Genomic DNA, 26,334 nt, shown 5'->3' with positions numbered 1-26,334 from the left:
TAGAGGCTGAGAATGGGTGGTGGGGTTGAGGGGGAGAAGTGGGTAGAGGCTGAGAATGAGTGGTGGGGTTGTGGAGGGTGAAGTGGGTAGAGGCTGAGAATGGGTGGTGGGGTTGTGGAGGGAGAAGTGGGTAGAGGATGAGAATGGGTGGTGGGGTTAAGGGGGGAGAAGTGGGTAGAGGCTGAGAATGGGTGGTGGGGTTGTGGAGGGAGAAGTGGGTAGAGGATGAGAATGGGTGGTGGGGTTGTGGAGGGAGAAGTGGGTAGAGGCTGAGAATGGTTGGTGGGGTTGAGGGGGAGAAGTGGGTAGAGGCTGAGAATGGGTGGTGGGGTTGTGGAGGGAGAAGTGGGTAGAGGATGAGAATGGGTGGTGGGGTTAAGGGGGGAGAAGTGGGTAGAGGCTGAGAATGGGTGGTGGGGTTGAGGGGGAGAAGTGGTAGAGGCTGAGAATGGGTGGTGGGGTTGTGGAGGGAGAAGTGGGTAGAGGCTGAGAATGGGTGGTGGGATTGTGAGGGAGAAGTGGGTAGAGGTTGAGAATGGGTGGTGGGGTTGTGGAGGGAGAAGTGGGTAGAGGCTGAGAATGGGTGGTGGGGTTGTGGAGGGAGAAGTGGGTAGAGGCTGAGAATGGGTGGTGGGGTTGTGGAGGGAGAAGTGGGTAGAGGCTGAGAATGGGTGGTGGGGTTGTGGAGGGAGAAGTGGGTAGAGGCTGAGGAATGGGTGGTGGGGTTGTGGAGGGAGAAGTGGGTAGAGGGTGAGAATGGGTGGTGGGGTTGTGGAGGGAGAAGTGGGTAGAGGCTGAGAATGGGTGGTGGGGTTGTGGAGGGAGAAGTGGGTAGAGGCTGAGAATGGGTGGTGGGGTTGAGGAGGGAGAAGTGGGTAGAGGCTGAGAATGGGTGGTGGGGTTGAGGGGGGAGAAGTGGGTAGAGGCTGAGAATGGGTGGTGGGGTTGTGGAGGGAGAAGTGGGTAGAGGCTGAGAATGGGTGGTGGGGTTGTGGAGGGAGAAGTGGGCAGAGGCTGAGAATGGGTGGTGGTGTTGTGGAGGGAAAAGTGGGTAGAGGCTGAGAATGGGTGGTGGGGTTGAGGGGGGAGAAGTGGGTAGAGGCTGAGAATGGGTGGTGGGGTTGAGAGGGGAGAAGTGGGTAGAGGCTGAGAATGGGTGGTGGGGTTGAGGGGGAGAAGTGGGTAGAGGCTGAGAATGGGTGGTTGGGTTGTGGAGGGAGAAGTGGGTATAGGCTGAGAATGGGTGGTGGTGTTGTGGAGGGAAAAGTGGGTAGAGGCTGAGAATGGGTGGTGGGGTTGAGGGGGGAGAAGTGGGTAGAGGCTGAGAATGGGTGGTGGGGTTGAGAGGGGAGAAGTGGGTAGAGGATGAGAATGGGTGGTGGGGTTGAGGGGGGAGAAGTGGGTAGAGGCTGAGAATGGGTGGTGGGGTTGTGGAGGGAGAAGTGGGTAGAGGCTGAGAATGGGTGGTGGGGTTGTGGAGGGAGAAGTGGGTAGAGGCTGAGAATGGGTGGTGGGGTTGTGGAGGGAGAAGTGGGTAGAGGCTGAGAATGGGTGGTGGGGTGTGGAGGGAGAAGTGGGTAGAGGCTGAGAATGGGTGGTGGGGTTGTGGAGGGAGAAGTGGGTAGAGGCTGAGAATGGGTGGTGGGGTTGAGGGGGAGAAGTGGGTAGAGGCTGAGAATGGGTGGTGGGGTTGAGGGGGAGAAGTGGGTAGAGGCTGAGAATGGGTGGTGGGGTTGTGGAGGGAGAAGTGGGTAGAGGATGAGAATGGGTGGTGGGGTTGAGGGGGGAGAAGTGGGTAGAGGCTGAGAATGGGTGGTGGGGTTGTGGAGGGAGAAGTGGGTAGAGGCTGAGAATGGGTGGTGGGGTTGTGGAGGGAGAAGTGGGTAGAGGCTGAGAATGGGTGGTGGGGTTGTGGAGGCAGAAGTGGGTAGAGGCTGAGAATGGGTGGTGGGGTTGTGGAGGGAGAAGTGGGTAGAGGCTGAGAATGGGTGGTGGGGTTGAGGGGGAGAAGTGGGTAGAGGCTGAGAATGGGTGGTGGGGTTGTGGAGGGAGAAGTGGGTACAGGCTGAGAATGGGTGGTGGAGTTGAGGGGGAGAAATGGGTAGAGGCTGAGAATGGGTGGTGGGGTTGTGGAGGGAGAAGTGGGTAGAGGCTGAGAATGGGTGGTGGGGTTGTGGAGGGAGAAGTGGGTAGAGGCTGAGAATGGGTGGTGGGGTTGTGGAGGGAGAAGTGGGTAGAGGATGAGAATGGGTGGTGGGATTGTGGAGGGAGAAGTGGGTAGAGGCTGAGAATGGGTGGTGGGGTTGAGGGGGGAGAAGTGGGTAGAGGCTGAGAATGGGTGGTGGGGTTGTGGAGGGAGAAGTGGGTAGAGGCTGAGAATGGGTGGTGGGGTTGAGGGGGAGAAGTGGGTAGAGGCTGAGAATGGGTGGTGGGGTTGAGGGGGGAGAAGTGGGTAGAGGCTGAGAATGGGTGGTGGGGTTGAGGGGGGGAGAAGTGGGTAGAGGCTGAGAACGGGTGGTGGGGTTGTGGAGGGAGAAGTGGGTAGAGGCTGAGAACGGGTGGTGGGGTTCTGGAGGGAGAAATGGGTAGAGGCTGAGAACGGGTGGTGGGGTTGTGGAGGGAGAAGTGGGTAGAGGCTGAGAAGGGGTGGTTGGGTTGAGGGGGGAGAAGTGGGTAGAGGCTGAGAATGGGTGGTGGGGTTGAGGTGGGAGAAGTGGGTAGAGGCTGAGAATGGGTGGTGGGGTTGTGAGGGAGAAGTGGGTAGAGGCTGAGAAGGGGTGGTTGGGTTGAGGGGGGGAGAAGTGGGTAGAGGCTGAGAATGGGTTGTGGGGTTGAGGGGGAGAAGTGGGTAGAGGCTGAGAATGGGTGGTGGAGTTGTGGAGGGAGAAGTGGGTAGAGGCTGAGAATGGGTGGTGGGGTTGTGGAGGGAGAAGTGGGTAGAGGCTGAGAATGGGTGGTGGGGTTGAGTGGGAGAAGTGGGTAGAGGCTGAGAATGGGTGGTGGGGTTGTGGAGGGAGAAGTGGGTAGAGGATGAGAATGTGTGGTGGGGTTGAGGGGGAGAAGTGGGTAAAGGATGAGAATGGGTGGTGGGGTTGTGGAGGGAGAAGTGGGTAGAGGCTGAGAATGGGTGGTGGGTTGTGGAGGGAGAAGTGGGTAGAGGCTGAGAATGGGTGGTGGGATTGTGGAGGGAGAACTGGGTAGAGGCTGAGAATGGGTGGTGGGGTTGAGGGGGGAGAAGTGGGTAGAGGCTGAGAATGGGTGGTGGGGTTGTGGAGGGAGAAGTGGGTAGAGGCTGAGAATGGGTGGTGGGTCGAGGGGGGAGAAGTGGGTAGAGGCTGAGAATGGGTGGTGGGGTTGTGGAGGGAGAAGTGGGTAGAGGCTGAGAATGGGTGGTGGGGTTGAGGGGGGAGAAGTGGGTAGAGGCTGAGAATGGGTGGTGGGGTTGAGGGGGGAGAAGTGGGTAGAGGCTGAGAATGGGTGGTGGGGTTGTGGAGGGAGAAGTGGGTAGAGGCTGAGAATGGGTGGTGGGGTTGAGGGGGAGAAGTGGGTAGAGGCTGAGAATGGGTGGTGGGGTTGAGGGGGGAGAAGTGGGTAGAGGCTGAGAATGGGTGGTGGGGTTGTGGAGGGAGAAGTGGGTAGAGGCTGAGAATGGGTGGTGGGGTTTGTGGAGGGAGAAGTGGGTAGAGGCTGAGAATGTGTGGTGGGGTTGTGGAGGGAGAAGTGGGTAGAGGCTGAGAACGGGTGGTGGGGTTGTGGAGGGAGAAGTGGGTAGAGGCTGAGAACGGGTGGTGGGGTTCTGGAGGGAGAAATGGGTAGAGGCTGAGAACGGGTGGTGGGGTTGTGGAGGGAGAAGTGGGTAGAGGCTGAGAAGGGGTGGTTGGGTTGAGGGGGGAGAAGTGGGTAGAGGCTGAGAATGGGTGGTGGGGTTGAGGTGGGAGAAGTGGGTAGAGGCTGAGAATGGGTGGTGGGGTTGTGGAGGGAGAAGTGGGTAGAGGCTGAGAAGGGGTGGTTGGGTTGAGGGGGGAGAAGTGGGTAGAGGCTGAGAATGGGTTGTGGGGTTGAGGGGGAGAAGTGGGTAGAGGCTGAGAATGGGTGGTGGAGTTGTGGAGGGAGAAGTGGGTAGAGGCTGAGAATGGGTGGTGGGGTTGTGGAGGGAGAAGTGGGTAGAGGCTGAGAATGGGTGGTGGGGTTGAGGGGGAGAAGTGGGTAGAGGCTGAGAATGGGTGGTGGGTTGTGGAGGGAGAAGTGGGTAGAGGATGAGAATGTGTGGTGGGGTTGAGGGGGGAGAAGTGGGTAAAGGATGAGAATGGGTGGTGGGGTTGTGGAGGAGAAGTGGGTAGAGCTGAGAATGGGTGGTGGGGTTGTGGAGGGAGAAGTGGGTAGAGGCTGAGAATGGGTGGTGGGATTGTGGAGGGAGAACTGGGTAGAGGCTGAGAATGGGTGGTGGGGTTGAGGGGGGAGAAGTGGGTAGAGGCTGAGAATGGGTGGTGGGGTTGTGGAGGGAGAAGTGGGTAGAGGCTGAGAATGGGTGGTGGGGTCGAGGGGGAGAAGTGGGTAGAGGCTGAGAATGGGTGGTGGGGTTGTGGAGGGAGAAGTGGGTAGAGGCTGAGAATGGGTGGTGGGGTTGAGGGGGGAGAAGTGGGTAGAGGCTGAGAATGGGTGGTGGGGTTGAGGGGGAGAAGTGGGTAGAGGCTGAGAATGGGTGGTGGGGTTGTGGAGGGAGAAGTGGGTAGAGGCTGAGAATGGGTGGTGGGATTGTGGAGGGAGAACTGGGTAGAGGCTGAGAATGGGTGGTGGGGTTGTGGAGGGAGAAGTGGGTAGAGGCTGAGAATGGGTGGTGGGTTTGTGGAGGGAGAAGTGGGTAGAGGCTGAGAATGGGTGGTGGGGTTGAGGGGGGAGAAGTGGGTAGAGGCTGAGAATGGGTGGTGGGTTGTGGAGGGAGAAGTGGGTAGAGGCTGAGAATGGGTGGTGGGGTTGTGGAGGGAGAAGTGGGTAGAGGCTGAAAATGGGTGGTGGGGTTGAGGGGGGAGAAGTGGGGTAGAGGCTGAGAATGGGTGGTGGGGTTGTGGAGGGAGAAGTGGGTAGAGGATGAGAATGGGTGGTGGGATTGTGGAGGGAGAAGTGGGTAGAGGCTGAGAATGGGTGGTGGGGTTGAGGGGGGAGAAGTGGGTAGAGGCTGAGAATGGGTGGTGGGGTTGTGGAGGGAGAAGTGGGTAGAGGCTGAGAATGGGTGGTGGGGTTGAGGGGGGAGAAGTGGGTAGAGGCTGAGAATGGGTGGTGGGGTTGAGGGGGGAGAAGTGGGTAGAGGCTGAGAATGGGTGGTGGGGTTGAGGGGGGAGAAGTGGGTAGAGGCTGAGTACGGGTGGTGGGATTGTGGAGGGAGAAGTGGGTAGAGGCTGAGAATGGGTGGTGGGATGAAGGGGGAGAAGTGGGTAGAGGCTGAGAATGGGTGGTGGGGTTGAGGGGGGAGAAGTGGGTAGAGGCTGAGAATGGGTGGTGGGGATGAAGGGGGAGAAGTGGGTAGAGGCTGAGAATGGGTGGTGGGGTTGTGGAGGGAGAAGTGGGTAGAGGCTGAGAATGGGTGGTGGGGTTGAGGGGGGAGAAGTGGGTAGAGGCTGAGAATGGGTGGTGGGGTTGTGGAGGGAGAAGTGGGTAGAGGCTGAGAATGGTGGTGGGGTTGAGGGGGGAGAGGTGGGTAGACGCTGAGAATGGGTGGTGGGATTGTGGAGGGAGAAGTGGGTAGACGCTGAGAATGGGTGGTGGGGTTGTGGAGGGAGAAGTGGGTAGAGGCTGAGAATGGGTGGTGGGATTGTGGAAAAGTGGGTAGAGGCTGAGAATGGGTGGTGGGGTTGAGGGGGGAGAAGTGGGTAGAGGCTGAGAATGGGTGGTGGGATTGTGGAAGGAGAAGTGGGTAGAGGCTGAGAATGGGTGGTGGGGTTGAGAGGGGAGAAGTGGGTAGAGGCTGAGAATGGGTGGTGGGGTTCAGGGGGGAGAAGTGGGTAGAGGCTGAGAATGGGTGGTGGGTTTGTGGAGGGAGAAGTGGGTAGAGGCTGAGAATGGGTGGTGGGGTTGAGGGGGGAGAAGTGGGTAGAGGCTGAGAATGGGTGGTGGGATTGTGGAAGGAGAAGTGGGTAGAGGCTGAGAATGGGTGGTGGGGTTGTGGAGGGAGAAGTGGGTAGAGGCTGAGAATGGGTGGTGGGGTTGAGGAGGGAGAAGTGGGTAGAGGCTGAGAATGGGTGGTGGGGTTGTGGAGGGAGAAGTGGGTAGAGGCTGAGAATGGGTGGTGGGGTTGAGGGGGGAGAAGTGGGTAGAGGCTGAGAATGGGTGGTGGGGTTGAGGGGGGAGAAGTGGGTAGAGGCTGAGAATGGGTGGTGGGGTTGTGGAGGGAGAAGTGGGTAGAGGCTGAGAACGGGTGGTGGGGTTGAGGGGGGTGAAGTGGGTAGAGGCTGAGAATGGGTGGTGGGGATTGTGGAGGGAGAACTGGGTAGAGGCAGAGAATGGGTGGTGGAGTTGTGGAGGGAGAAGTGGGTAGAGGCTGAGAATGGGTGGTGGGGTTGTGGAGGGAGAAGTGGGTAGAGGCTGAGAATGGGTGGTGGGGTTGAGGGGGAGAAGTGGGTAGAGGCTGAGAATGGGTGGTGGGGTTGTGGAGGGAGAAGTGGGTAGAGGCTGAGAATGGGTGGTGGGGTTGAGGGGGGAGAAGTGGGTAAAGGATGAGAATGGGTGGTGGAGTTGTGGAGGGAGAAGTGGGTAGAGGGCTGAGAATGGGTGGTGGGGTTGTGGAGGGAGAAGTGGGTAGAGGCTGAGAATGGGTGGTGGGGTTGAGGGGGGAGAAGTGGGTAGAGGCTGAGAATGGGTGGTGGGGTTGTGGAGGGAGAAGGTGGGTAGAGGCTGAGAATGGGTGGTGGGGTTGAGGGGGGAGAAGTGGGTAAAGGATGAGAATGGGTGGTGGGGTTGTGGAGGGAGAAGTGGGTAGAGGCTGAGAATGGGTGGTGGGGTTGTGGAGGGAGAAGTGGGTAGAGGCTGAGAATGGGTGGTGGGGTTGAGGGGGAGAAGTGGGTAGAGGCTGAGAATGGGTGGTGGGGTTGTGGAGGGAGAAGTGGGTAGAGGCTGAGAATGGGTGGTGGGATTGTGGAGGGAGAACTGGGTAGAGGCTGAGAATGGGTGGTGGGGTTGAGGGGGGAGAAGTGGGTAGAGGCTGAGAATGGGTGGTGGGGTTGTGGAGGGAGAAGTGGGTAGAGGCTGAGAATGGGTGGTGGGGTCGAGGGGGGAGAAGTGGGTAGAGGCTGAGAATGGGTGGTGGGGTTGTGGAGGGAGAAGTGGGTAGAGGCTGAGAATGGGTGGTGGGGTTGAGGGGGGAGAAGTGGGTAGAGGCTGAGAATGGGTGGTGGGGTTGAGGGGGGAGAAGTGGGTAGAGGCTGAGAATGGGTGGTGGGGTTGTGGAGGGAGAAGTGGGTAGAGGCTGAGAATGGGTGGTGGGATTGTGGAGGGAGAACTGGGTAGAGGCTGAGAATGGGTGGTGGGGTTGTGGAGGGAGAAGTGGGTAGAGGCTGAGAATGGGTGGTGGGTTTGTGGAGGGAGAAGTGGGTAGAGGCTGAGAATGGGTGGTGGGGTTGAGGGGGGAGAAGTGGGTAGAGGCTGAGAATGGGTGGTGGGGTTGTGGAGGGAGAAGTGGGTAGAGGCTGAGAATGGGTGGTGGGGTTGTGGAGGGAGAAGTGGGTAGAGGCTGAGAATGGGTGGTGGGGTTGAGGGGGGAGAAGTGGGTAGAGGCTGAGAATGGGTGTTGGGGTTGTGGAGGGAGAAGTGGGTAGAGGATGAGAATGGGTGGTGGGATTGTGGAGGGAGAAGTGGGTAGAGGCTGAGAATGGGTGGTGGGGTTGAGGGGGGAGAAGTGGGTAGAGGCTGAGAATGGGTGGTGGGGTTGTGGAGGGAGAAGTGCGTAGAGGCTGAGAATGGGTGGTGGGGTTGAGGGGGGAAAAGTGGGTAGAGGCTGAGAATGGGCGGTGGGGTTGAGGGGGGAGAAGTGGGTAGAGGCTGAGAATGGGTGGTGGGGTTGAGGGGGGAGAAGTGGGTAGAGGCTGAGAACGGGTGGTGGGGTTGTGGAGGGAGAAGTGGGTAGAGGCTGAGAACGGGTGGTGGGGTTCTGGAGGGAGAAATGGGTAGAGGCTGAGAACGGGTGGTGGGGTTGTGGAGGGAGAAGTGGGTAGAGGCTGAGAAGGGGTGGTTGGGTTGAGGGGGGGAGAAGTGGGTAGAGGCTGAGAATGGGTGGTGGGGTTGAGGTGGGAGAAGTGGGTAGAGGCTGAGAATGGGTGGTGGGGTTGTGGAGGGAGAAGTGGGTAGAGGCTGAGAAGGGGTGGTTGGGTTGAGGGGGGAGAAGTGGGTAGAGGCTGAGAATGGGTGGTGGGGTTGAGGGGGAGAAGTGGGTAGAGGCTGAGAATGGGTGGTGGGGTTGTGGAGGGAGAAGTGGGTAGAGGATGAGAATGGGTGGTGGAGTTGTGGAGGGAGAAGTGGGTAGAGGCTGAGAAGGGGTGGTTGGGTTGAGGGGGGAGAAGTGGGTAGAGGCTGAGAATGGGTGGTGGGGTTCAGGAGGGAGAAGTGGGTAGAGGCTGAGAATGGGTGGTGGGGTTGTGGAGGGAGAAGTGGGTAGAGGCTGAGAATGGGTGGTGGGGTTGAGGGGGGAGAAGTGGGTAGAGGCTGAGAATGGGTGGTGGGGTTGAGGGGGGAGAAGTGGGTAGAGGCTGAGAATGGGTGGTGGGGTTGTGGAGGGAGAAGTGGGTAGAGGCTGAGAACGGGTGGTGGGGTTGAGGGGGGTGAAGTGGGTAGAGGCTGAGAATGGGTGGTGGGGTTGTGGAGGGAGAAGTGGGTAGAGGCTGAGAACGGGTGGTGGGGTTGAGGGGGGTGAAGTGGGTAGAGGCTGAGAATGGGTGGTGGGGTTGTGGAGGGAGAAGTGGGTAGAGGCTGAGAACGGGTGGTGGGGTTGTGGGGGGTGAAGTGGGTAGAGGCTGAGAATGGGTGGTGGGGTTGTGGAGGGAGAAGTGGCTAGAGGCTGAGAATGGGTGGTGGGGTTGAGGGGGGTGAAGTGGGTAGAGGCTGAGAATGGGTGGTGGGATTGTGGAGGGAGAAGTGGGTAGAGGCTGAGAATGGGTGGTGGGGTTGTGGAGGGAGAAGTGGGTAGAGGTTGAGAACGGGTGGTGGGGTTGAGGGGGGAGAAGTGGGTAGAGGCTGAGAATGGGTGGTGGGGTTGTGGAGGGAGAAGTGGGTAGAGGCTGAGAACGGGTGGTGGGGTTGAGGGGGGTGAAGTGGGTAGAGGCTGAGAATGGGTGGTGGGGTTGTGGAGGGAGAAGTGGGTAGAGGCTGAGAACGGGTGGTGGGGTTGAGGGGGGTGAAGTGGGTAGAGGCTGAGAATGGGTGGTGGGGTTGTGGAGGGAGAAGTGGGTAGAGGCTGAGAATGGGTGGTGGGGTTGTGGAGGGAGAAGTGGGTAGAGGCTGAGAATGGGTGGTGGGGTTGTGGAGGGAGAAGTGGGTAGAGGCTGAGAATGGGTGGTGGGGTTGTGGAGGGAGAAGTGGGTAGAGGCTGAGAATGGGTGGTGGGGTTGTGGAGGGAGAAGTGGGTAGAGGCTGAGAATGGGTGGTGGGGTTGTGGAGGGAGAAGTGGGTAGAGGCTGAGAATGGGTGGTGGGGTTGTGGAGGGAGAAGTGGGTAGAGGCTGAGAATGGGTGGTGGGGTTGAGGGGGGAGAAGTGGGTAGAGGCTGAGAATGGGTGGTGGGATTGTGGAGGGAGAAGTGGGTAGAGGCTGAGAATGGGTGGTGGGGTTGAGGGGGGAGAAGTGGGTAGAGGCTGAGAATGGGTGGTGGGGTTGTGGAGGGAGAAGTGGGTAGAGGCTGAGAATGGGTGGTGGGGTTGAGGGGGGAGAAGTGGATAGAGGCTGAGAATGGGTGGTGGGGTTGAGGGGGGAGAAGTGGGTAGAGGCTGAGAATGGGTGGTGGGGTTGTGGAGGGAGAAGTGGGTAGAGGCTGAGAATGGTTGGTGGGGTTGAGGGGGAGAAGTGGGTAGAGGATGAGAATGGGTGGTGGGGTTGTGGAGGGAGAAGTGGGTAGAGGCTGAGAATGGGTGGTGGGGTTGAGGGGGGAGGTGGGTAGAGGATGAGAATGGGTGGTGGGGTTGAGGGGGGAGAAGTGGGTAGAGGCTGAGAATGGGTGGTGGGGTTGTGGAGGGAGAAGTGGGTAGAGGCTGAGAATGGGTGGTGGGATTGTGGAGGGAGAACTGGGTAGAGGCTGAGAATGGGTGGTGGGATTGTGGAGGGAGAAGTGGGTAGAGGCTGAGAATGGGTGGTGGGATTGAGGGGGGAGAAGTGGGTAGAGGCTGAGAATGGGTGGTGGGATTGTGGAAGGAGAAGTGGGTAGAGGCTGAGAATGGGTGGTGGGGTTGAGGGGGGAGAAGTGGGTAGAGGCTGAGAATGGGTGGTGGGGTTGTGGAGGGAGAAGTGGGTAGAGGCTGAGAATGGGTGGTGGGGTTGTGGAGGGAGAAGTGGGTAGAGGCTGAGAATGGGTGGTGGGGTTGTGGAGGGAGAAGTGGGTAGAGGCTGAGAATGGGTGGTGGGATTGTGGAGGGAGAAGTGGGTAGAGGCTGAGAATGGGTGGTGGGGTTGAGGGGGGAGAAGTGGGTAGAGGCTGAGAATGGGTGGTGGGGTTGTGGAGGGAGAGGTGGGTAGAGGATGAGAATGGGTGGTGGGGTTGAGGGGGGAGAAGTGGGTAGAGGCTGAGAATGGGTGGTGGGGTTGTGGAGGGAGAAGTGGGTAGAGGCTGAGAATGGGTGGTGGGGTTGTGGGGGGAGAAGTGGGTAGAGGCTGAGAATGGGTGGTGGGGTTGTGGAGGGAGAAGTGGGTAGAGGCTGAGAATGGGTGGTGGGGTTGTGGAGGGAGAAGTGGGTAGAGGCTGAGAATGGGTGGTGGGGTTGAGGGGGGAGAAGTGTAGGGAATAAAGGTAAGAGTGGGAGTGCCAAGGGAGAACTGTGGGGGTATTGGTGTGAGGGAGATTGAGAAGGAGGGAGGGAAAGGTGTTTGATGGGATGAAGAGACTGAGGATATATGATATGGATGTGGCGAGGTCCGTTTCCTATAGTGGAGAATTCTAGGACCTTTGGGAACAGTCTCAGAATAGAGGGATGTCCATTTAGAATTGAGATGAGGGAGAATTGCGGGGTGAATCTGTGGAATTAATTGCCACGTTCGGCTGTGGAGGCCACGTCATTGAGTGCACACAGCAGAGGTTGCCAGATTTTTGATAAATCAAGGCGTGAAAGGTTGCGGGGAGAGGCGGGAGAATGGGATTGAGAGGGAAATGGATCAGCCATTGTCGAATGGTGGAGCGAACTCGCCGGGTCCAATTCTGCTCCAGTGCCTCACAATCTTATGAATGAAAGGGGATCCCCAGGAGTACCTGAGAGGAGGACGGTGAGAACAAGTGCTTATGGGGGGGGGGGGTGTAACCGAGGGTATACAAGAATAGTGGAGGGGGCGGGGGCGTCTGGTAGAACCAAGCATACATAACAGAGAAGATCTGGCCATGCCAAGTGCATACAAGTACGATGGGGAGGGAGGCCTCACTCCAAGGGCCTACGAAAGGAGGGGAGGTCCTTGAGGGAGAAGGATAGGAGGAGTGGAAGCTGCAGGGGAGAGAAAGGGTGGGGGTTACAAGGGAGTGGAGTGAAGAAATGAGAGGGGGGGTAGGAATTCAAAGGATAAGGCTCCTGCTCCGAGTGCTGGCTCAGAAGGACTCACCCACACAGCCCACGGTGAGGATACCATCCTTGTAGAGCTCGTCCGTGGCCGTGCACAGCTCCATGGCCGCGTCAGTCTGGTGCTCCACCAGCACGGCCTCCTCCTCCTCCTCCTCCTCCTCGTCCGTCAGCTCCTCGCGGTGAGTGCTCGCGGCATCCCTCTCCATCTTCTCCCTCCAGCTGGTCAGGTCCACTGCACAGGAGAGAGAGAGGGCGCCAGTCAAGACGGTGCCCGACCCCAGCGTGCCCAAGCGTGCTGCCCATAGCTACCCCGCTCCGCAGCCTCACCTTTGCCCTGTGTGATGGTCTCGCAGGCTTTAAGGAGCTGTCGGGGGCCCACCGCCATCGTTCGGATTCTCCTCCGCCTCCTCCGCTTCTGAAACACTGAACCCAAACACAGAGACGTGACCGAGAGTCCCACTCACACCGATCAGGGATCAGTAACGAGAGCCACACGGGAACACCCCCCCGGGAATCGTTACCGGTGCCAGTCCCACAGAGTGGCGAACTATTACCCCTCCCGCAATTCGCCCGATCCTGCAGCATGGCGGTTAGTACAACACTTCACAGTATCAGCGACCGGGGTTCAATTCCCACGGCTGTCTGTAGAGAGATTTGCACTGTGTGGGTTTCCTCCAGACGACATGGTGTCAGAGTCACGAATGCCCCAGCACGTCCTCAGCAGCGTGGGTCGTTGACACAGACGATGGATTTCACTGTGGGTCTCGACATACACGTGACAAACAAAGCTCATCTAATCTTTAGTTCTTTACCCACTTGGTACATTTGAGCAAGCGGTGGGTAAATCTGGGTGCAGACAAGACGACCGAGGTGCAAGGGTTGGAGCTGCTGTCTGACGGCTCCACCAAGCCAGGCTCGATCCTGTCTTTGTGGCGTTCTCCGGGTGACTGCACAGCTTTCTTGGGCTGAGTTCCGATTTGCAACCCGGGAGTCGATAGGTTAATTGCCCACTATGAACCTAGCGTCAGAACCAGTGATGGAGGCAGGGAACTGACGTGGAAGCCAGAAGCAAAAAAAAAGAAAAGAAAATAGGATTCGACTAGTAGTGCTGACAGTCAGCACACATGAGATGGGCCGAAGGGTCTTGGCCAGGCTGCTAGTGCGAGCCAGACCAAGAGGTGCAACATCTTAACCATCGCTGACCGACAGTGCTCTCTGCCCTCTCATGGTCCACGTGGAAAAGTTTGGAGCAACACACAAGACACCGGAAGCACTCAGTGGGCCAGGAATCACCCGAGGGGTGAAAATGGACCGTCGACATACTGGGTCGAGACTCTTCCTCCAGTCTCGATTTCCCTCCACAGATGCTGCCTGACCTGCTGAGTTCCTCCAGCACGTTGCTCTGGATTCCACCACCTGCGGTCCACCGACTTTCTATGTGAATGACTTTGTCCAAGAAAGGTGTTTGAATGTTTAGGTGGGTCTTGTCAGTTACAATGTGCTCCCACTGTGAATAGGTTTTCCAATGGAACCATTTGTCAGGCATAAAAGGTTGAAGCCAACGACGTCAATGTAGCTTTTGAAATTGTACTGAGCCACCTGCTGTTTGTTATCTTTGTCCTTGAGAGTATAAAAACTATGAGCTGGGAGAGATTCTACAAAGAGCATCTCATTTTGTATAAAGACCTTGCATGTCCACCCTCTGAGGGGGAACCTTTTCACACAGAGTGGTGGGTAAATGGAACGAGCTGCCCGAGGAAGAGGCTGAGGAGAGTAAAACTGCTTTAAAAGGCATTAGAACAGGTACACAGATAGGAAAGACTAGGAGGGATATGGGTCAAACATGGGCAAATGGGACCAGCTCAGTGTGGCACTGTGGACAGCAAGGACAATTAGGCTAAAGGGCCTGATTCCCTGATATAAAACTGTGACAACTTTATACATTTAATTTTATTAGAGATGCAGTGTGGACCGGTCCTTTGGGCCCAAATGCCATTCCACCCAGCAACCCAGTTATTTCACCCTAGCCTGATCACAGGGTAATTTATAATAATCAACTTACCTATTCATCACACCATAGTGTTGGCGCATGGCCTAGTGGGCAAGGCATCAGACTAGTAACCTGAAGGTCACTGGTTCGAGGCTCAGCTGAGACAGCGTGTTTGTGTCCTTGAACAAGGCACTTAACAACACATTGCTCTGCGACGTCACCAGTGCCAAGCTGCTTGGGTCCTAGTGCCCTTCCCTTGGACAACATCGGTGGCTTGGAGAGGGGAAGGCCTGCAGCTCGGGCAACTGTCGGTCTCCCATACAACCCTGTCCGGGCCTGCGCCCTGGAAACTCCAGGCGCAGATCCATGGTCTCTCGAGATCGACGGATGCCACCACCACCTATTCATTGGAAAGGAAGGGCACCGGAGCACGTGGAGGAAACCCTCGCAGGGAGAACACACAAACTCCTTACACTCTATGATTCCCCGAGCTGTAATGGCTTCGCTACTGTGACGCATTCACTTAGTGCACCGTGCAGTTCCTTCAATAACTTGCTGATAATTTAGATGCTTTGAAACCAGTCTTAAACACAAGCATAAATTGCAACTTCTACAAACTATTTACGTCTTCCAGTGAATACGGTCTAGACGACCCAATCTCACCGCATACGACAGGGTCCGCTGAGCCTCAGTAGTGCTCCCTCTATAATAACGACAGCCCCGCTGCTTACCTGTGCTGGGATCTGTCTCGCCCTGTTTCTCCCGTGGGTACGATGTGAAGCAGAGGACGTGGAGCTGAGGGAATTTCTGCTGGAAATAATGCTTCCAGGCTGCCACCAGAGAGGGCGGGGCAAGGTCGATCTTGTTCAGAACCAGGACGAGGCTCCTCTTCATCTCCTGGGTCACGTAGTCGTAGAGCACCGGGGAAAAGTGAATCACCTGTGGGTAGGGGAGGAACTCGGTCAAGAGGATAAATGTAGAGACGTTTCCTATAGTGGGGGGGGGGGGGTCCAGGACAAGGGGCCACAGCCTCAGAAGAGAAGGATATCTGTTTACAACAGAGATGAGGAGGAATTTGTTTCGCCAGAGGGTGTTGAACCTGTGGAATTCACTGCCGCAGTCGGCTGTGGAGACCAAGTCATTGGGTATATTTAAAGTAGAGGTTGAAAGGTTCTTGTTTAGTCAGGGCATCAAATGTTATGGAGAGAGTGGGATTGAGAGAGACTGCAAATCAATCATGATGGGATGGTGGAGCAGACTCAATGGGCCAAATGACCTAATTCTGTTCTGATGACTTTTGGTTTTGAGAAGGGAACTGTTCATTATACATCCAGCTACACAGACAGGTAAAGTTATTTTCTGCCTTCCCCTTCACCTAAAGCCACAATTCTGGTTGCCCCATTGAAGGAAGGGTGTGGAAGCTTTGAAGAACGTGCAGAAGAGGTTCAGCAGGATACTGCCTGGATTAGAGGGTCTGAGGTATAGGGAGGGGTTGGACAAACATGGGTTGTATTCTCTGGGGTGACAGAGGTTGGGAGGAGGACCTGATAGAAGTTTACAAAATTAAGAGGGGCATAGACAGTCAGAATCTTTTACCGTAGTAGAGATGTCAAATACTTGAGGGCATACACTTTAAGGTGAGAGGGCAAAAGTTTAACGGAGATATGCGGGGTCAAGTTTTCTTTTTAAACAGAGTCGGGGATGGGGCTTGTCATGTCCGTTCCAGGGCAGCTCACCCACCTTTGGTCCCCACTGGACACTCAGCTCTCACCTGCAGCTCCAAGTAGCTGTTTGCACATGACAGTGGTCACACCCTGGTATAGCACTTCGACAGGCGGGCTAAACCAGCTGAGGGTAGCTGGTGGGTCTCATACCCCAGTGAGATAGGAACGCGCCTGTCCCAGCACGAGAAGTCAGCTCCAGTGGACGCGATCCACAGCGAGATCCAGCAGCCAGGAAGGCGGTATTGGAACGCTCAGAGGAGAGCAAAGGATACGACAAGGCACAAAGACATCATGGTCATCCACTGCAGCCAGGGAAAACCCCAGTTTGTTACGCTTGTTCGTACCACTGGACTGGGACTTCTGAGTTCGAGAGAGTGGAGTTGCTCCAGTGTAACACCTTTTCCACTTTAAAAACTCTCCCGTACAGGTTTCCTGTCATCATTGGACATGACAGACAACTACCACCTCTTAGCTCACCTACGTCCTTGTCTGCAAAACTACAGTAAGCACTGAAATGAAATCAATAAAATACTGGAAATACCCACGTGATTGGGCAGCTTCCGCAGAGCAAAAATAATTCGACTCTGGTGAACGAGGATTTTAAAACTGAGGCACATTCAAACTAGGGGCCATGGAGAGCAGCGAGGTGGAGAAATTGGTCAACTACAAGGAGCTGGAAGATCTCAAAGCATGCGAGGGGAGAGGGGAGCACTGAAATAGAGGGTGTGGAGATAGCGATGACAGAGCCAAGGGCTTCAGCAACAACTGTGAGGCAGGGCTGGCGTACTGACACGGACACAGTGCCAGAGATTCGCGGTCGATCCTGACCTCTGGTGCTGTCTGTGGTGGAGTTTGCAGGTTCTCATCGCGACCGCGCAGGTTCCCCGCATCTGTTCCAGTTTCCTCTCACATTCCCGAGACAAGTGAGTTGGGAGGTTAACTGACTGCTGTAAGTTATCTCCGGTGTGGAGGAGAGTGAGAGAATTTGCTGGTAGTTGATTAGTGTGTGGGGAGAACAAAAACAGGATTAATGTGGGATTGTAAATGGGCCAGTATAGACTCAACGGGCTGAAATAGCCTCATTTCTATTCTGTACATCTGTGATTCCAAATTCCAATGATAAGTAGAATGCCATAATGATACTGTGGTTTCCCAAAACTGAGAACTACCGGTAAAAGTTATTCTGTCATGACAAGCTCTCTAGTCAGGATTCTGCAGTCTGACAACTCCTGTAGCCCAGTATATTTTGAATCTGCAGTACAAACCTGTGGCAGTTTCATATGTACAGATCTCCCACAATATCTGGGGCATGCAACCAGTTCTGGTGCCCCAGACAGGTTGGCACAACGTGAAGGACGACAGGGAGATACTGTAATCTGCTGCTGATAGTTACAGAGCTAGGTGGCAGTATTGACTATAGAGGGCTGCAGACCGAGTACAGACAAAGCAGGTAGTATTTAACGTGGAACCATTAAAGGTTATCCACCGTGCTGGTGAGAATCGAAAGGTGGAGTTTTGTTCAGGTAGTGAAGGACATTATTGTCCAGTGTCCTTGTACACAAATCACTGAAAGGTTCAGGAAGCTTGCAACACTGTGTGTCAGACAGAGTGGTCAGCAGCACTGGGACTCCACAGGGGACTGTCCTGTCTCCCTTTCTCTTCACCATCTACACCTCGGACTTCAACTACTGCACAGAGTCTTGCCATCTTCAGAAGTTTTCTGACGACTCTGCCATAGTTGGATGCATCAGCAAGGGAGATGAGGCTGAGTACAGGGCTACGGTGGAAAACTTTGTCACATGGTGCGAGCAGAATCATCTGCAGCTTAATGTGAAAAAGACTAAGCAGCTGGTGGTGGACCTGAAGAGGGCTAAGGCACCGGTGACCCCTGTTTCCATCCAAGGGGTCAGTGTGGACATGGAGGATTACAAATACCTGGGGATACGAATTGACAATAAACTGGACTGGTCAAAGAACACTGAGACTGTCTATAAGAAGGGTCAGAGCCGTCTCTACTTCCTGAGGAGACTGAGGTCCTGTAACATCTGCCGGACGATGCTGAGGATGTTCTACGAGGCTGTGGTGGGCAGTGCTATCATGTTTGCTGTTGTGTGTTGGGGCAAAAGGCTGAGGGTAGCAGACACCAACAGAATCAACAAACTCATTCGTAAGGCCAGTGATGTTGTGGGGGTGGAACTGGACTCTCTGACTGTGGGGTCTGAAAAGAGGATGCTGTCCAAGTTGCATGCCACCTTGGACAATGTCTCCCATCCACTCCATAATGTACTGGTTAGGCACAGGAGTACATTCAGCCAGAGACTCATTCCACCGAGATGTAACACTGAATGACATAGGAAGTCATTCCTGCCTGTGGCCATCAAACTTTACAACTCCTCCCTCGGAGTGTCAGACACCCTGAGCCAATAGGCTGGTCCTGGACTTATTTCCACTTGGCATTATTAACTTATTGTTATTTAATTATTTATGGTTTTATATTGCTATACTTCTTCACTATTCTTGGTGCGGCTGTAATGAAACCCAATTTCCCTCAGGATCAATAAAGTATGTCTGTCTGTCTGACCTTTGGACCAAACAGAGTCGAACAGTACAGGCCCTTCGGCCCACAATGTTGTGCCAACCTTTTAAACAATTATAAAATCAAATAGCCTACCACTCAGTGTTAAAAAGTTTCCACATCCTGCTTATTTTGAGGCGACCAGAACTGAACATAATACTCCAAGTGTGGTCTAACCAGAGTTTTACTGAACTGCAACATTACCTCGTAGTTCTAAAAACTTAATCCGTTGAATAGAGACGACAGCCATACATAGAATTCCACATGCTGCCTCACCGAGCCTCTGTACAATTGGAATGGGACTTCTCCCGCTGCTGTGCTGAAACCCCCTTTCAATAAAGGCCACCATAACTTGTTTCACCAGGATGCGGCCTGGATCAGAGACCGTGCCTTATGAGGAAAGGCTGAGCAAGCCAGGGCTTTTGGAGTGAAGGAAGGTGAGAGGCGACGTGATAGAGGCACAGACAGAGTGGAGAGCCAGCACCTCTACCCCAGGGCAGAAGCAGCTAACTTTAAGGTAATTAAGTATAGGGAGAATGTCAGAGGTAAGATTTCTTTAATAAAATACAATAGATGGGTGGAATGCACTCTTAAGTGTCTCTATCTCCCTCTACGCACAGGTACAGTGGTTTGGGGAGATATTACAGACGTTTAAAACACACTTAGACATACACAAGGATGAAAGGAAATGGAGGGCAATGATAGATTGAGGTTAAAAAGTCAGCACAACACTGTGGACCGAAGAGCCTGTACTGATCAATGTTTTAACTGTCTGCAGCCCGAATTCTTTTTTGTAAGTCAGAAATGAACAGAACCAGTGTGTGAGAGGGAGGACCGGACAAACAGCGGTGACGGGAGAAGTGCTGGCATGGGAAGAGCGGCCGCCAGCCGGCCTCACTGACTTGGCGAGTGAGCCTGCCCAGCGCGCCCAGCTCTGCTCGGTTCCACGCAAGCCCCAACTGTTGTAGCTCGAGGTGGAGAAAGGTGGTGTGCGGAAATGCCCCGCTTCCAGCCCCGCGGTGACCAGCAAATCCATCCCCATCCTGGGGACCAGAAGATCTAGGAGCAGAATTAAGCCATTCAGCCCATCAAGTCTGCTCCACTATTCAACCATGACTGACTTTAATCAACCCCTTTCTCCCCGAAATCTTTAACGCCCTTACCAATCAAGAACCCATTAACCTCTGCCTTAACACACCCAATGACTTGGCCTCCACACCCAACAGTGGTAACAAGTTCCATAGATCCATCACCCTCTAGCGGAACAAATTCCTCCTCATCTCAGTTCTAGAGGGATGCCCCTTTATTCCGAGGCCGTGCCCTCGGATCTTACACCATCCCTCTGCTGGAACATTCTCTGCAGGCCTTTCAATGTCCGGTAGGTTTCAATACATCCCGCCCAACTCCCAAACACTCAGCTGCATGGATGGGCTGCCCATACGCTGGGCATTTGTAACCTAGGGAGGAACCAAACTCACTTTCCGCTCCAAGACGCCATCCCTGGACCGTTTACAATACTTACCGGGTGCCTGATGTCCGTGATCAGTAGAACGACGTCGGACATTTCCAAAACTCTCCACAACTGTCGCCAGGTCTACACGGGGTTAGAGACAGTGAGTCAGTGAAGTCATAGGGAGTGATGAATTCCCACTGGCAGAGTACATCTTTTTGGTGGAGCACATCAAGAACGTTTACATACCTGTCCCAAACACAAGGCAGTACAGGCAGTGGAAAATGGACCTTCATGGCTGTCACAGCACCTTCCAACTGCCCAATCCTACCAGTCACACACACACATCACCCAATCTACCCTTCCACCCACCCATCGCCCTCATCCACCAGGTAGCACACTACCTATTCTACCTGATGCACTTCAACTTGCAGCCAACTGGCAAGCTGGGCACACCTAATCAGAAGGCCTGAGAGGCGCCAGCCTATACGCAGGGCCCACCTTTCCCTGCGCCAGCCAATAGGCAGGCTTGCCCATCAGCCAAACAATCCCATGTATCTTACCCACCTCTTCCATTTAACAAAGACTCCGAAACTCCACAATATATTTCTGAGTAAAAAAAATTTAAAAGACCTCTGCCCTCACCCCTTCAGACAATTTTAAACAGTTGATCCTGGCCGCTAACTGCCAACTTATCCTCTCACATTATCCAGTCTCTGCTGTCTCCAAACTGAAACCCTATCTGCCTTCTCAGGGGGAACTGAATGGTCCCAATCCACTATTTTGAAGAAATTTTCTTGTGGACAAAATCCACCCCAAAGACCAACAAGAAGATCGACTCATTATCCCAAACACAAGGGATTCTGTACACGCTGGAAATCCAGAGCAACACAACACACACAAAGTGCTGGAGGGACTCAGCAGATCAGGCAGCATCTATGGAGGGGAATAAACAGTCCATGTTTTGGACTGCAACCCTGCATCAGGACTGGAAAGGAAGGAGCCAGAAGCCAGAATAAGATAATGGGGGGGGGGGGGGGGGAGTGTACAAACTGACAGTTGATACTTTTTGTTGGGAGCTTGCTGCATATAGATTGGTTTTCCACTTTACACACAAGTAGATGCCAACAGTGGTGTCACTGGCCTCAAGTCTTTGGGACTTGGCAAAACTACGAGAGATTCTACCCAGAGTAAAGCTTCCTTCCACACTTTGTTTGCTCCACCGGCCAGTTGCCTCACCTCCAAGTTGTGCTCAAAGTAACTGAGCTTGGCGGGATCGAACGTGCTGTAGATCTTCTCCAGGTACTCGCGGAAAGCCTTCTCCTCCTGCACCAGGAGCTGCTCCTTCGTCATCGAGTAGCTCCAGGGGGAGCGCTTTGGAAAATCCAACACTGGGGGAGGAATTAAAGTCAAATCAACTTGATGAAGCAGGGCGGAGGAAGAAAGAGAAGGTGATGCAAGGCCCAGCACTGACGGACAATTAAAATCAATCAGTTCAACTGAAGGTAGGGAGAAGGAAGAGATGGGAGAGCCAAGATTCAGCCCTTAACACCACTGGCCTGGCTCCCCACGTGAAAACATCCACCAGACCCCAGCTGCAACGGACACTACGACCAGCTTTTAGTCTTTGATCTGAATGTACATGCACTGACCTGTGGCAGTACTGCAGACAGATCTGATTTGCACCTTACAAGGTGTACAGTTGGCGAGGTTGCATCAGTGAAGCTGAAGAAAGTGGTCAAGGCAGGTACAGTAACAGCTTTTAAAAGACAGTTGGACAGGTACACGGATAGGAAAAGTTCAACTTTACTCACCTTCTACAGTACATTTATCATGTATTAGGAATTTGCTGTGGGTGTATTGACGTGACATGCAACAGAAACAACATTCAACAATTATAAAGAATTATATAAAATTAATTTAGAATTATGGATATGGAACCAGTCAGAATGGTCTCCACTGTACACCTGTAGAAATTTGCAAACCTGATTCTGATGCCCACGTGGTAGACTGGTCCAGAGGCAAGGCACAGGGATCTGAAGCTCGTTGGCAAACTTGGCTGTGTGATAGGAGGCAAAGGGCAGGGGGAGAGGGGCATTATTCTTAGGAAAAAAACTGCAAGTGATGCACCACAGGGAATGGTGCTGGGACCTCTCATTTGTAATACTGTACATATGAAGTGAGGGTGCCACAGTGGTGCAGTAGTTAGCATGGTGCTGTTACAGCTTGGGGAGTTTGCAGTTCAAAGCCGGCATCCTCCGTACACCTTCCCCGTAGAATGTGTTTCCTCCCACAGTCCTACCGGTCGGTAGGTTAATTGCTCATTGTAAATTCTCCCGTGATTAGGCTCGGGTTCAATCAGGAATCGCTGGGTGGCGTGTCTCGAAGGGCCAGAAGGGTTTGTTCTGTGCTGTATCTTCAAATAAATAAACAAGTAGATGGGAATGCAAGTGGTTTGATAAACAAGTGAGAATTGGTGGAATCAGAGATAGTGAAAGTTTAGGAAGGACAGAGAGGGTGCACAAGGCTTACCAGGATGCTGCCTGGATTAGAGGCTGTACAAACTTGGAATATTTTCTCTGCAGTGGTGTAGGCTGATGGGAGACCTGATAGAGATTCATAAGATTATGAGAGGCAGAGAGACAGTAGACCTTTTCACTAGGGTTGAAATGCCTAATGCCAGAGGGTATGCATCAAGGTGAGAGGGGGGTAATTTCTCCAGGATGATATGCTGCCTCCCTGGTGCAAGGGTCAAGGATGTCTCTGAGCGGCTGCAGGACATTCTGGAATGGGAGGGTGAACAGCCAGTGGTAGTGGTGCACATAGGTACCAATGATATAGGTAAAAAACAGGATGAGGTCTTACAAGGTGAATTTAGGGAGTTAGGAGATAAACTAAAAAGTAGGATCACAAAGGTAATAATCTCTGGATTACTACCAGTGCCACGTGCTAGTCAGAGTAGAAATAGGAGGATATTTCAGATGAATACGTGGCTTGAAAAATGGTGCAAGGGGGAGGGATTCATATTTCTGGGGCATTGGAACCAGTTCTGGGGGAGGTGGGACCGGTATAAACAGAACAGTCTACACCTGGGCTGGACTGGAACCAATGTCCTAGGGGAAGCGTTTGTTACTGCTGTTCAGGAGGATTTAAACTAATGTGGCAGGGGGATGGGAACAAGTGCAGAGAGACAGAGGGGTGTAAAATGAGGGTAGAAGCAAAAAATAGTAAGGTGAAAAGTAAAAGTGGCAGGCAGGCAAATCCAGGGCAAAAAGCAAAAAGGGCCACTTTTCAACATAATTGTATAAAGGCTAAGAGTATTGTAAAAACAAGTCTGAAGGCTTTGTGTGTCAATGAGGAGCATTCGTAACAAGGTGGATGAACTGAATGTGCAGATAGTTATTAATGAATTGTTGGGATCACAGAGACATGGCTCCAGGGTGACCAAGGATGGGAGCTCAACATCCAGGGATATCAATATTCAGGAGGGATAGACAGGAAAGAAAAGGAGGTGGGGTAGCATTGCTGGTTAGAGAGGAGATTAACACAATAGAAAGGAAGGACATTAGCCTGGAGGATGTGGAATCGATATGGGTAGAGCTGCATAACACTAAGGGGCAGAAAACGCTGGTGGGAGTTGTGTACAGGCCACCTAACAGTAGTAGTGAGGTTGGGGATGGCATTAAACAGGAAATTTAAAATGTGCGCAATAAAGGAACAGTAGTTATAATGGGTGACTTCAATCTACATATAGATTGGGTGAACCAAATTGGTCAGGGTGCTGAGGAAGAGGATTTCTTGGAATGTATGCGGGATGGTTTTCTGAACCAACATGTCGAGGAACCAACTAGAGAGCAGACCATTCTAGATTGGGTATTGAGCAATGAGGAAGGGTTAGTTAGCAATTTTGTCGTGTGAGGCCCCTTGGGTAAGAGTGACCATAATATGGTGGAATTCTTCATTAAGATGGAGAGTGACATAGTTAATTCAGAAACAAAGGTTCTGAACTTAAAGAAGGGTAACTTTGAAGGTATGAGATGTGAATTAGCTAAGATAGACTGGCAAATGATACTTAAAGGGTTGACGGTGGATATGCAATGGCAAGCATTTAAAGATCGCATGGATGAACTACAGCAATTGTTCATCCCAGTTTGGCAAAAGAATAAACCAGGGAAGGTAGTGCACCCCTGGCTGACAAGGGAAATTACAGATAGTATCAAGTCCAAAGAAGAAACATATAAATTAGCAAAAAAAAAAGCGGCACACCTGAGGACTGGGAGAAATTCAGAGACCAGCAGAGGAGGACAAAGGGCTTAATTAGGAAAGGGAAAAAAGATTATGAGAGAAAGCTGGCAGGGAACATAAAAACTGACTGTAAAAGCTTTCATAGATATGCGAAAAGAAAAAGATTGGTTAAGACAAATGTAGGTCCCTTACAGTCAGAAACAGGTGAATTGATCATAGGGAACAAAGACATGGCAGACCAATTGAATAACTACTTTGGTTCTGTCTTCATTAAGGAGGACATAAATAATTTTCCGGAAATAGTAGGGGACCAAGGGTCTAGTGAGATGGAGGAACTGAGGGAAATGCATGTTAGTAGGGAAGTGGTGTTAGGTAAATTGAAGGGATTAAAGGCAGATAAATCCCCAGGGCCAGATGGCCTGCATCCCAGAGTGCTTAAGGAAGTAGCCCAAGAAATAGTGGATGCATTAGTAATAATTTTTCAAAACTCTTTAGATTCTGGATTAGTTCCTGAGGATTGGAGGGTGGCTAATGTAACCCCACTTTTTTTAAAAAAGGGACAGAAAAACCGGGGAATTATAGACTGGTTAGTCTGACACTGGTGGTGGGGAAAATGCTAGAGTCAGTTATCAAAGATGTGATAACAGCACATTTGGAAAGAGGTGAAATCATCGGACAAAGTCAGCATGGATTTGTGAAAGGAAAATCATGTCTGACGAATCTTATAGAATTTTTTAAAGATGTAACTAGTAGAGTGGATAGGGGAAAGCCAGTGGATGTGGTATATTTAGATTTTCAAAAGGCTTTTGACAAGGTCCCACACAGGAGATTAGTGTGCAAATTTAAAGCACACGGTATTGGGGGTATGGTATTGATGTGGATAGAGAATTGGCTGGCAGACAGGAAGCAAAGAGTGGGAGTAAACGGGACCTTTTCAGAATAGCAGGCAGTGACCAGTGGGGTACCACAAGGCTCAGTGCTGGGACCCCAGTTGTTTACAATATATATTAATGATTTAGACGAGGGAATTAAATGCAGCATTTCCAAGTTTGCGGATGGCACGAAGCTGGCGGCGGTGTTAGCTGTGAGGAGGATGCTAAGAGGATGCAGGGTGACTTGGATAGGTTAGGTGAGTGGGCAAATTCATGGCAGATGCAATTTAATGTGGATAAATGTGACGTTATCCACTTTGGTTGCAAGAACAGGAAAGCAGATTATTATCTGAACGGTGGGCGATTAGGAAAAGGGGAGATGCAATGAGACCTGGGTGTCATTGTACACCAGTCATTGAAAGTGGGCATGCAGTTACAGCAGGTGGTGAAAAAGGCAAATGGTATGTTGGCATTCATAGCAAAAGGATTTGAGTACAGGAGCAGGGAGGTTCTACTGCAGTTGTACAAGGCCTTGGTGAGACCGCACCTAGAGTATTGTGTGCAGTTTTGGTCCCCTAATCTGAGGAAAAACATTCTTGCCATAGAGGGAGTACAGAGAAGGTTCACCAGATTGATTCCTGGGATGGCAGGACTTTCATATGAAGAAAGACTGGATCGACTAGGCTTATACTCACTAGAATTTAGAAGATTGAGGGGGGATCTTATTGAAACGTATAAAATTCTAAAGGGATTGGACAGGCTAGATGCAGGAAAATTGTTTCCGATGTTGGGGAAGTCCAGAACGAGGGGTCACAGTTTAAGGATAAAGGGGAAGCCTTTTAGGACTGAGATGAGGAAAAACTTCTTCACACAGAGAGTGGTGAATCTGTGGAATTCTCTGCCACAGGAAACAGTTGAGGCCGGTTCATTGGCTATATTTAAGAGGAAGTTAGATATGGTCCTTGTGGCTAAAGAGATCAGGGGGTATGAAGAGAAAGCAGGTACAGGGTTCTGAGTTGGATGATCAGCCATGATCATACTGAATGGCAGTGCAGGCTCGAAGGGCTGAATGGCCTACTCCTGCACCTATTTTCTATGTTTCACAGGAGACGCGATGGGCACGTTTGCTCGGGGTTTGTTTTTGCACACAGAGAGTGGTGGGTGTCTGGAATGTCTTGCCCGAGGAGGTGGTATCAGCAGATGCACTGGAGACTTATAACAGGTGTTCAGAAAGGCACGTGAATGTAAGGAAGGTGGAAGGATATGAAAGGTGTGTAGGCAGAGGCCATTAGTTCACTTGACCATTTATCTCCAATTTAATTGTTTCGGCACAGTACTGAGCCTGTTCCTGTGTCGTGATGTTTACGTTCTAAAGATTCAGTGGGACACAGAACAGAACACGGAACTAGTCCAGGCAACACACCTTCAGAGGTCAAATTCTGGTAAGGCGCGTAGAGTAAATGGCAGAGACCTCAAGATGATGTACAGAGAGACCTTGGGATGAAAGCAATGGCAGAAGTGGGTGGGCTAGTGAAAGAGGCAATTGGTAGCCATAGAATATCAGAGTTTGAATTTCAAGTTGCAGCCGTACAAAACATTTCAGTTGGCCCATTATTGTCATATGCAGTGAAAAACTGCCTTGTGCGCTGTGCATACACATCAGATCATGCTGGAGGAATTCAGCAGGGTGGGCAGCATCAATGGAGGGGGATAAACTGTCGATGTTTCGGGCTGAGACCCT

At 52.8% G+C, this 26,334-nt stretch overlaps 1 protein-coding gene across 2 annotated transcripts in view; it reads right to left on the bottom strand.

Moving 5' to 3' along the window:
• Positions 1–26,334, bottom strand: part of gnl1 (guanine nucleotide binding protein-like 1) — a 50,857-nt gene that overhangs the window by 7,053 nt on the left and 17,470 nt on the right. For both annotated transcript variants that reach the window (XM_073032298.1, XM_073032306.1), the window contains 5 exons: positions 20,716–20,867; positions 19,549–19,620; positions 14,459–14,666; positions 12,065–12,160; positions 11,778–11,969 (listed from right to left, as the gene is read on the bottom strand). In XM_073032298.1, coding sequence (XP_072888399.1) covers positions 11,778–11,969; positions 12,065–12,160; positions 14,459–14,666; positions 19,549–19,620; positions 20,716–20,867 — 720 coding nt within the window. The remainder of the gene's footprint in view (positions 1–11,777; positions 11,970–12,064; positions 12,161–14,458; positions 14,667–19,548; positions 19,621–20,715; positions 20,868–26,334) is intronic.

The sequence above is a fragment of the Hemitrygon akajei genome, chromosome 2 (genome assembly GCF_048418815.1).
Source record: "Hemitrygon akajei chromosome 2, sHemAka1.3, whole genome shotgun sequence".
Classification (NCBI taxonomy): Eukaryota; Metazoa; Chordata; class Chondrichthyes; order Myliobatiformes; family Dasyatidae; genus Hemitrygon; species Hemitrygon akajei.
Note: the sequence above shows the minus strand (reverse complement) of the source record. Positions and strands in the feature narration are given on the sequence as shown.